This window comes from Jaculus jaculus, chromosome 1 (genome assembly GCF_020740685.1).
Source record: "Jaculus jaculus isolate mJacJac1 chromosome 1, mJacJac1.mat.Y.cur, whole genome shotgun sequence".
In the NCBI taxonomy this organism is placed as follows: domain Eukaryota; kingdom Metazoa; phylum Chordata; class Mammalia; order Rodentia; family Dipodidae; genus Jaculus; species Jaculus jaculus.
Window position 1 is genome coordinate 185,158,049 of NC_059102.1, and position 11,669 is coordinate 185,169,717.

At 38.2% G+C, this 11,669-nt stretch overlaps 1 protein-coding gene across 3 annotated transcripts in view; it reads right to left on the bottom strand.

Annotated features, from left to right (window-relative positions):
• Spock3 (SPARC (osteonectin), cwcv and kazal like domains proteoglycan 3) overlaps positions 1-10,149 on the bottom strand; it is a 413,063-nt gene extending 402,914 nt beyond the window's left edge. Inside the window, exons 1-2 of one of the 3 annotated variants that reach the window (XM_004657152.2) lie at positions 10,031-10,149; positions 9,502-9,690 (exon numbers count right to left, since the gene is read on the bottom strand). In XM_004657152.2, the coding sequence (XP_004657209.2) occupies positions 9,502-9,690 (189 nt within the window). In that variant the 5' untranslated portion in view covers positions 10,031-10,149. Of the gene's footprint in view, positions 1-9,501; positions 9,846-10,030 lie in introns of those variants that run through there. The other 2 variants (XM_045142135.1, XM_045142136.1) reach the window with 2 other exon arrangements.
• Between the last annotated feature and the right edge of the window lie 1,520 nt (positions 10,150-11,669).

Sequence of the window (11,669 nt, forward strand, 5' to 3'; positions counted from 1 at the left end):
TTAATTGGTACCATAGAAACCTTTCTCATGGATAGCAGACTAAAAGATACAACACTCACAAGGAGTATTCAGGGATTGTCTGGTAAAATGGGTCATGTAGAGTTTGGGAAGAAGCCTAACCCTAAAACATTTGGCCCCTCCTTGTAACTCCTAGTACCATGAATCAGTTACAGCTCACACTGAGCTGTTGATCAGAGAGACTTAAGAGGTCCCCTTCTGCTTCTGTCAATGCACTTGATTACCCACCTGAGGTAAAAGGTAAGACCCTATTCATGAAGACACCACATGCTGCCCACACAGAACATTGACAGATCCAGCTGGAATCTGGAAGGAAGCCAGTTCCCAAATGGTTAGCCCATATAGTGCTGGAAAACCCTACATGAGCTGTTGGGTGAAATGGCCAACAACTTTGTGTGGTAGCAGGGACACTGCTACATGATGGCAAACAGCCTGACAAGATGTGCACACCTCTACAATGGTAACCAGTAACTTTCTGATTAGCTAAGAGATTCTCAGTGCAAAGGGACCCATAACTTGAACTGTGAAAGGAGTTAGAATCCTATGGAGACCAAATACATGGACTCCAACAAAAAGATCCCACTAGTCTTTGGCCAAAATATAGGCAACACCCAACAAAATCTCTCTTTAATTAACAAGGCTTATGCCATTTAACCTACACTGACCTCATTGTTCTTTGGAGAATCTGTTTTTCTTATTCAAAAGGCAGAGTAATCCAAGGAAATAAACCATTTCTCACACATCAGCCAGGGTCCAGGCGAAACCACAGAGGAATCTGTGAGATGAGCCAGAGCGCAGCTTCAATGACAAGCCTGGTAACCAGTACTAGGGTCATGGAGACAGACTCCGAGGTTGCTTAAAATGTGCAAAAGCAGAAATCCAGAATCTGCTGAGAGGACACTAAAATAGATTTAAAAACCACTTGCCATGGCCTAGGGAATTTTGTGTTGGAAGAGGCAGAAAGATTGTAAAAGCCACAGAGTGGAAGGGAATGTCCCGAGGCACTGCCCAGCCACCCTTTACAGTGACTGGCAGCTGCTATTGCATCTCATGACCCACAACCCCAGGGGAACTACCAGCAATGCCACCAAAAAGGACTTCAGTGGAATGGTACTGACATATGATATGTCCGTACAAAGTTCCAGCTTACTAATAAAGACAAGTAAATTGCAAAAAAACAAAAAAAAAAAAACATTTATTTAACCAGAGAGTAAGAAAATTCCTTTATCCACCTAGCCATTTCTCCAGCAGAGTAAAATTTAGTTTCAAATAAATTTATCAGTGAAATAGGCTATATGAATTAAAAACTAAGCTAAACTTGAAAATGCACCCAAAATGTACAGCATGCAATGGATAGTCAAAATAATATCTATAGTACAAGGAACATTATCCTTGCCCTGTTTCTGGATGATGATTCTAGGGCCCAAACACCAATACAGTCTCATGACATAGGATGGTGTGGAAACAGTACACATCTAGAAGAAACTATACTTTGAGTTTGGATATCTTTATGGACCTGTGGTTTCCTATTTAATACTTTATTTGGTGCTGGACTGCTACAGTGAGCAGATAACCAGAGGTTTCAGTGCTACAACTTACTATGAATATATTTTTTGAGATATTATAGAATGTAACTCCATTGTAAAGTGTAAAGTAATGACATGAGAAGCAAACCTGACACACATTAGCTGTGGTGTTTGGATATTAGCTTCATCTGTAGTCACCATGGATTAATAATAATACATTGAGCAAGGATATTGCTAACTAAGTTTTGAAGACTACTAGCATGTAATCTGCCATACGAGAGTATTTCTGAAGTACACTATCAATTTTCACTCAGGGAAGATGCAACCATTGCTTTAATGTAGAGATATAGTTGCAGATGATATAGCTAGATATCAATATATGTACATATTATAGATAATGTAGAGATATACAGATGCATAGAAATAAATTTAATTTTAACTCTGATATTTTGAATAAGCACAGTAAATTTCTTGAAACCAGGTCACATTCTTTAGGAAAACCTGATAAGCTCACATCAATCCCCATTGCTCCTAACAAAGTATCAAATAGACGTATTTCCACTATGGATTCTGAGCCAGTAGTTTGTCTGTCATCTCCTTTACATTGTTATGATTCCTTTATACTTTGTTTCAAATTAATGTACTTATATTTATGTTATATTTGTTTACATGATGATACATGTATCTTTACAATGTAATAAAATATTTTCTATAAAAACATAATCATCACAGTTGCTTGGAGCTTTCATCAAATAAGACAAATAGAGAATATCAATTAAAAATAATCTGGAAAAGTTAAAACCCAGTTTTGTATTCAGAAAACATAGATAATGATGCAGCATTTTATAATGGGATGCTATAATAACTCACTTCAAATAAGCACTTCAAAATGCTACTAATTCTTACTTCATAAAAATACCTTGAAATTATGCTATAGTAGTTGTTTGCATATATGTAAGCTTAGATTGGTGTTGACAAAACATTAATTCATGTTTGAAGATTCATTTCCTAAATTACATTAATTAACAAAACTACCAAAAGATCATGGCTAATAAAATAAAATAATTATGGGTTAATGCAATAAAAACGTATTTAAAATTATTTTCCATATTGAAACAGTTCAATTAACAATACATTTCATTTTTAACTATTTATTTATTCATTTAACAAAAAGAGAAAGAAGCAGGTAAAGGAGAGAGATAATGGGTACAGCAGGTAATCCAGCCATTGCACATGCACTTTTGTGAATCTGGCTTACATGGTTCCTGGGGAAATGAACTGGGGTCCTTTAGCTTTGCAGGCAAATGCCTTCACTGCTAAGCCATTTCTCTGGCCCTACATTTCATTTTTGTAATGAAACAATTATGAAAACAGAATGATGAATTTGCTGTAATTATCCTTATTTGACAATAAGTGAGATAATATCATGTTATAACCTTCAAAGAACACAGATAATATAAGAAGAAAAAGATTACCTCAGAGAAATCCTAAAGTTATATGACTAATTAAAAATTTCAGTTCTGCTAAATGAAGTAATGAAATACCATGGCACAATTTCTGAAGGAAGAAATTAAATTATAGGAGGTTATTGTCCTTAGATTTTTTTATGGGAAAAATCTTCTATGTGTAGTTAAATTAGGAAATTAGTTCTCAGGTAGAGCAAGCATTATTATATCCTTGTTAGAGCAATAGCTTGTCTGCAAGAAGTACCCCTAAACCTAAGTTCAGGCTTATAGCATACAAGCAGAAATCATGTGTGACTCTTTCAGCTCAGCTCTGGCACAAGCTTTTTGTACAGTTCCTCATCAAGCCTTCATGTTATACAGAAAATGGCCACATATGGAGATCCGTACTTGAGAAAAGCCAAGTCCTAATTGCATACTTTTTGGATGGTCAGAATTGGAACTGGTTGACAAAACACAACACAATTCTAAAGCACTTTACATAAGAACATTTCAATTACTAGTAATATTGACTGTTATGTTCTTTTGTTCAAATATATTCTCTAATGTTAACTCTGAGCCAATTATTGTGCTAAAACTAGATGAATTGTATATTGGGGGAGGATTCTCATCTATAGTTATAAAGCACTGATAGTCCAATGACCTATACAAATCTGCAAGACAGAAAACATTGAAAGAGTAGAAAAAATACTAGAAGCTTGAGGAGCTGGTGTATGTGGAAGATACAGAGATCAATCTTTAAAAGAAAGTACATAATGTGAAATAAAATTGTGACCCAGATCATGAAATCATGAAAACTAAAATTGAATAAGAGCATAAAATGTCACTCTGAGTCAGAATCAGGAGATCCAAAAGCATTCAGCCCACTATTCTCATTGTGCATGTGGGAAATAAAATGCTTTCTAGCAGTACACGATGTTCTTTTTGTGCATCTAGCTAAAAAGTTCAAGTATTGATACCAAATGAGCTGACTTCTTGTGAGAACACATTATGACCATCCATGTGACAGCAAATGAGATCACCTCAAGTTACAAGATGTAGAAAAGCTAACCAGCAGGGAAATAAAAAGTAAAACTCGACATTATTAAAATTACTTTGGTAGCATTGCAGGATCAGATTATCATGTCACATATAAAATGCAAAATACATGCAAATGAGTACGGAACACATATTACACAATAGCATACATGCAAATATATCTAAAATACCTATAATGGACATAAAATACTTTCGATAGCCCAGAAAAGACACACCATCTCACACACACACAAAAGAAATCTGTGCTTTCAAGAACCTCAACTCAAGCTGCATAGATGGCTCAGCACTTAAAGATGCTTGCTTGAAAAGCCTGCTAGCCCGGGTTTTATTCCCCAGTACCCATTTAACACCAGATGCACAGGTGGCCACATGCATCTGGATTTTGTTTCAAGTGGCATGAGGCCCTGGTGCACCCATACTTTCTTTGTCCCTGCTTACAAATAATAAATATATAAAACTATTTTTTAAAAACAGAATCTCAACTCAGATGAAAAGTAAAGTGAAAGAAAAAAAAACAAAGAAATGTTTATTGTTGTTTAGTATCTCCAAAAGGGCCATTTATAAAGGCATATAATTAGGGCTGGAGAGATGGCTTAGTGGTTAAGCGCTTGCCTGTGAAGCCTGAGGACCCTGGTTCAAGGATCGATTCTCCAGGACCCACATTAGCCAGATGCACAAGGGGGCGCACGTGTCTGGAGTTCGTTTGCAGTGGCTGGAAGCCCTGGCATGCCCATTCTCTGTCTCTATCTGCCTCTTTCTCTCTCTGTCTGTCTCTCTCAAATAAGTAAAAATAAACAACAACAAAAAGTTTAAAAAGAATAATAAAGGTATATAATTATTTGAATGTCTCAGACACACTTCAATGTGTATGTTACATTTTCACAATATTGTGCATGTCCTTGATCTAATATTAGAGTGTAACTTTTCAAGTTAAAGTAATGTGCTGTTCACTATGTACCTGAATTTCATTAAAATTATATTCATACAGGATGTAATTGATTGTCATTTTTGCAACAGCAATGATAAACATTTTGAAAAATGCAGTTCAAAACTACAGAGTAAAATCCAGGTCAGCTTGGTACAGAGTGAGACCCTATCTCAAAAAAAAAAAAAAAAAAAAAGAAAAAGAAAAAAGAGTTTCAAAATCAGTCCCGCATTTTTTTTTGAAATATAAGTTAATACAGAATGAATTTTGAGTATCAATTTAATGATGCAATATTTTTTTTCACATAGGGTCACAGTGTAGCCCAGGCTGACCTGTAACTTTCTCTACAGTCCCAGGTTGGCCTGGAATTCACAGTGATCCTCCTGCCTCTCCTTCTCAGATGCTGGGGTTAAAGGTATATGCCTGGATAATGATACAATCTTGATTTTGTTATGTTATATATTTAAAAATAGACCCACATCATCACTATTTTTTCCTATATTTTCATTTTGCTGCTTCCAAAGAACAGTATTCGCGTGATTCTCATGTTTTACCTTTACTTTCACTTGAATTACCACATGTACTCAATGAGATTAATAATGTGCAGGGTTGATTATGGCATTTAATGAAGCATGACAAATTAATTCATTGGTTTCCAAATGTTGTGCTCATTTATTACCTGATAAAGGGTATAATCTAATTGAACTTATAAAATATAAATGTTTCAAGCATGCAATATGTGAGCCATTTGAAGTGATGATTCAGTTTCTTCTTAATGACAATGATATTATTTTTCATAGTTCACTTGTAAGAATGGACTGAGAGATTCCTTCTTGCTCCAGTTCTAGAAGATAGCAGTAGTACTTCCAAAATTCTCCCACCAAAGAATTTTGATTTCATCATTGCTCAACAGTGCTTAAAAATTCAACAATGTATATAGTAAACACTTCTCATTGTTGAGAGATTTTTTTTATATGCTTAATTATATATATTTAACTTTAATTTGTGTTTTAGTGCTAGAGATTGAACCCCATGTCTCTTGCATACTAAGTATGTACTCCACCCTAACTTTTTGTTTATTTAAAATTCCTGTGATTATACCTTGAATTTACCATGCTGGCTCTATATGCTATCCCTTGTTTGGTATCTATATGGTGACTGTGTACATAGGTGTGAGTGTGAATGTGCATGCTAGAGAGCATGCATGTGAAGGTCAGAAGACAACCTCAGGTATTGGCCCTCAGTTTTTACCATATTTGAACCTAAATATTTATTCTTTTCTACTGTGACTGGCTTATGGTCCAATGAGCTTCTGGGTAATCTTCCAGACTCAGTCTCCCTTTTCAAATTTTCAAAGTGTACTAGGATTATACATGCTTCTGTTGTAGAATCCTTGGGATCTGGGGCATTAAATTTAGGTCAGCATTTTATCCATTGAGCCATCACCCAGGGCCAGTATAATTATTTGTATTGACTTTTCTAATTCTCGGATTAGGATAAACTTTCATTTTCTTTCTAAAACTTAAGAATCAAATCCTCTTCTAGAATTTTTCAGAATATGCATAGTAATGAGTTTTAAAGGATTGAATTTTCTTTTATCTATACAATTGTATTTGCATAGGATGGAGAAAAATAAACATAACAAAACGTAATGTAGCAATGCATTGTCACAATATATACTGGTTAAAACAAATTAACATTTCCCTTTAATAATACTTTCCCTGTAATAATATTTACTTATGACCAGTTTTTCCTTTGACTATTTCCCTGATTGACCCTGAGGACCTTGAGAAAGTGAGTGAGCCATCAGCTGTAGTGATCAACTGCTCACACAGAATCCTCCCTACCCTGGATCCTCAATCTTATGGTTTCTTTTTTTTTGTAATATATACTTACACATCTGTATTAAATATAAAGTATGAAAAGAGAAACATTTGCTTTTAATCAATTAAAAACTTCAATTGTGTTGTAAGTAATAACAAGAAGCGTTTTGAAAAAGAGGGTACAATTCAACTTTCAAGGAGTTGTAAGAAAATCACTCACAAGAAGGAAGGTAAGGATTAGTTCAATTACAAATTGTGTTGAAGAATGCCAACACTTTTCTTCAATCATTTCAAGTGGGAGAAAAGCATAAAAAGAAGTTGCTTCCATTAAACTATTTCTAACACAGAGAGTTAAAAACATCCTTGCACACTGGCCTTCCTATAAATTTAGTAGGTAAATTTGCTATTTAAAGTATAAAAGCTAGTGTACAACATTTAAAAGTCAAAGGATGCCTTGTTTTAGGCAATGTCATATACCCATGTGCTTCCTGAAAAAAAATAAATAAAAAAATAAGAAGTAACTTGAAAGATATAGAAAAATTAATAAACTAGTGAATTTGTGAAACAGAAAGAAGATATGTAAACAGAAATGATGTAAATAAGATATATTATGCAATCTGAGTACTGACTTGGTAAGACATGCTGTCAGCATTCATTTTCTCATGTGAATAGTGAGCTACAGGTGGGTAAAGGGGACATCTGATGATGATGATTATAATTCTCTCCATGCCTTTAAATCATCTTTACCTAAATGTAATTGGCTTCCTTAAACGGCAAGTCTAAAACCTGGGATAAGTTTTAAAATAAATGGCAATTACATAATATGTATTTCATATATCAAAATGCATATGTTTCTGTCTGAAAATTCTCCATCTAAATTTGTAATATTTTTGGACTTTCACATTTAAATCACAGATGACCACTTGTAAATGTTAGATCAATGACATACTCTGTCTCTATAGAAATTGGATGTATGAATTCTAGAATACTGGTTTCTGTAGTCATGAATTCAGCCTGTCACAACAGCTTAAAGCAAACATATTCACAAACTCTCCAAGTGTCAACTGCTTTTTAATAATTCAGTAAAGTCACAGCTAAAACATGAGAATATTAAGATATTTAAGATTTAAAATATATTTAAAAGTATCTAAAACTCATTCTAAAAGATTTTCAAGTAGCCATTAAAGAAAGATATGTTAAACTGTTCAAATACTGACATTTTCAATTTTTGTTCCCAAAATGAGGTCATGATAAACATTCTCTCCAATTATGTAAATATATGCTTGCTTACTTTGGAATGGATTCAACATTGGTGTAAGTTGAAACAAACAGCTTGGGTTTTACAATGGTGTCCACTGCTGTTCAAGTTTTGTTCATGAAGCTAGTAAAACTAAGTCCTTCCTTAAGTAGTGTCTACGTCAGTTCCTCATTCTACGCTATTAACTAGCTCATTCTAAATTTAAGCTAAAATTACCTTTCCTTCAGAATCTCTCTGTGGGATGTGGCTTGCCAGTGACTTTACAGACTGCTTGTAGGAGAGGGTGGCAAGGATTTAAGATGAAAGTGCAGAACTTCTATTTATTTTTGTCAACTGTGAGAACACGGGCTGATGCAAAAAGGTAACTGGGATACACAAAGTGCACTGTGGAGTGTCGGGAAGAATTTCCAGCCATTGTTAGCCTGGCAATGTACCCTTGACGCCCAGACCTGGGTTGGCAAGGATGGGCTGGGGATAGTCATCAGTGTTCAGGGCAACCTCCCCGTTGGGTCAGTTAAGTTGAAAGAGTCCAGATGAACTGTGCTCTGGGCCCAGGTACCTCTTATTATTTGCTCCTATTCGGATCAGGTGGGGATAAAATGACTAGCATATCTTGGACACCAGCTCCAGACAAACAATGTGGGAGTCTCCACAACAGGCTATATGTTAAGAGCCCTTTAGAAAACTCCCCAAGGTATTCTAGATGAACATGTTCAACGCTGTTACCTGCAACCCATGTCTCTCCCATAACCCCATTAATGCAGGTTTTACATCAGTGGAGAATTTTGGAGTTAAACATAATCAAACATGTTCTGGGTTGAAGTCATTGCTAAAACGCATATGTGATGGGCTATCTGACCTAATCAGGAGCGATTCAACTTTAGCTGACTGGTGCCTCCACACAGTCTCCCACCCTGGGAGAGCGGGTCATTTATCAATCTTACATCTTTCTATCTCTTCCCTCAAATTCCTTAATGGACCATTAGTAAGGGGATCGATCCTAGTTACTTTAGTCGCAAAGGCACCTCTGTTGTGTTTACCACCGCCAGAAACACCGTTCAAAGTTGAGAAGGTAGAAGGAGCACTTTGCAAAGCTTTGAAAGCTGAGGATGGGGACACAGTGCGGGGAGCGGGGGAGGACTGAAGGGAGGGAACCTGGTGTGACCTAACTCCTGCGCACCCAAAGCTCCAGTCCCCCACCCACTCTCCCAGTGCCAGCTGGGACCTGGGGTTGGCTAAGTTGTCTAGCGGCAGAAAACAACCTCGTCTCCCGCAAATCCCTTTTCTTAAAAAAAAAAAAAAAAAAAAAAGGAAAAGAAAAAGAAAAAAAAAGAAAGAAAGAAAAAGAAAAAAATAACCGAGTCCCTTTGCCCAGCATCCCTGGCCACGCGACGATGCCCGCAGGGGAGCTGAGCGCGCGTGGCTGGGGATGCGGGAGCGCAGCACTTACGTCTCGGAATTTGTTCCACTGTCCGACTTCCTTGTCATACTGGGAGATTGTGGTGAGCCATTGTTTTTCATCCAGAAAATTACCGCCGTCAGACCGCCCCCCGGCCGCAGCCACCGCCGCGGCCGCCGCGAGTGGCTGACTGCACCAAGCCGCCGCGCACACGCACAGCACGGCTGACACCTTGAGCATCTGCGAAGGAGACACAACGGGGGGTGTGAGGCCCCGGGGGTAGCGGCGTCAAATAAGGGGTGCTGAGACCGGGGCACCCCTGGAGGACGTGCAACGACGGGGTGCAGAGAAGAAGGGAAGATCATTACAGACAAGGGTGCACCCTCCCCGCAGGTTTTAACACTCCACCAAACCAGGGCGCGCGCGCGCGCGCGCGCGTACACACACACACACACACACACACACACACACACACGCAGACCCAGGGGAGAAGAGTGCGGGGAGGGATGAGGGGGTTAAGGGAGGGAACCCCAGCAGCATCCGTCCTAGAGGGCAGATCAAAGCTCGCTGCCCCCATCACCTTGTTATGTGCCAGCACCAAGCTTTCAGCTCCTGCTGGAAACGCAAGCCGAGCTCTGCCAACTCGCTGCCTGCCTGCGCTGCTGCTGCTGCTGCTGCCGCTACTGCACGCGCCGCCGTCTCGAGCCGTCCACTCAGCTCCCTGCGCCCGGCGCTCCCCCCATCCCCACCCTCCCCTCGCCTCACCCTTCCCTCCCCCACCTCTCCACCCCCCAGTCCCCCGCCTCCTTCTATCCCACCTTCCTCTCCCCGAATCCCAGCTGTGATGCTGCCGGAGCGGGAGGATGTGGAAGCTCCTCGACCAAGAATCCCTGTATCTGCTTCTTCACCTCTCGCCTCTAGAAGAGGTTCTCATGTCGGCCAGACAGCCTGCTTATTCTTCCTGCGCCCGGACTGAACGCAGAGCGTAGGGACTCATAGTTGGCTTGGTCCTGCAGTTTGAAGGGTGGTGAGCCAGACTTGGGGAATGAGACCTGAAGGAAACTTTACTGGAGTGGGGGGTCCCAGGACTCCCCTGTAAGCTGGCACCCAGGTCCTCCTTCGCTAATGCAAATCCGCCTTGGGAGGTCTATTTAATTTCAGAAATTGTAATTTGTTTTGAAGGTCTGGTTTATTACACAACACAAACTTTCGTGTTAAGGGGTTGAAGTTTTTTTTTTTTTTTTTCTTTCTTTTACCATAGAATTATGACAGAGTAAGATGTTTGAATGCACCTAAATTTCATTTGCAATGTGCCCTCTCTGAATACCATGTTTTATGCTTTAGGATCTAAGTTAAAAACTTAAAAAAAAAAAAAAGAAGAAGAAAAACTGCTATCTCTCCCTCCTACACAATGAGCAAATCATTTTGAGGCTCTGACAATAATTTTGCACTTCAAAATTCCACTGATAACAGAATATTTGGTTCACCAGTTCTACTTATTTTAAATAAGCTGGTAGGAAACTGGCAATTAGCGCATTGCAAAGATCCCTTGATGAGATTATTTCCCACGAGCATAGAAGACTTGGGCGAATTGAGCACTGGATGTTAATCACGAGATTTCTGGAAGTTCCAAGGCTACGGGGAATGTGACACATCTCTCCTGAATTGTTACATGTCAGCCCAAAATACATGTCCTCAAGCTATGACCTTTGAGACTTCTTATAGCATCCATTTTTAAGAGATTTTAAGAATTTCAGGTAGCTACATGTCATGTTTTTTACTTTGATCTCAGATGACAATAGTGTAAAACTTTTCAAGTAATATTAAAATATAAATAACATTATGCTTAACATTAATTTTGAATTTAAATTCAAGTGTCAAAATAAATTTTAAATGTGTAACATAAATGAAAGGAACTGCCATTCTTTAACTCAGAAAGCAATTTTCACTGTTTCTTCTATGAGGTTCTAAGGAAGAGAGAAAAAACAAAGTTAACAGAATCTATGTTTGTAATTGACAGAAGCTTGATTAATAGAAGCATGTCACAGAACTTGAAGACCAGAAATGTGTACTAATTCTCCAAAGAAATTCTCCAAAGATAGGTGTTAATTTTACTTAGTCACAGGGAGTGTTGCCATGTATTGTAGCCGATTTGCTAGTCTTTCAAGCATTTCACAATAATATTATTGGGTCCACACTCTAGCTTACTGTCTACCTAC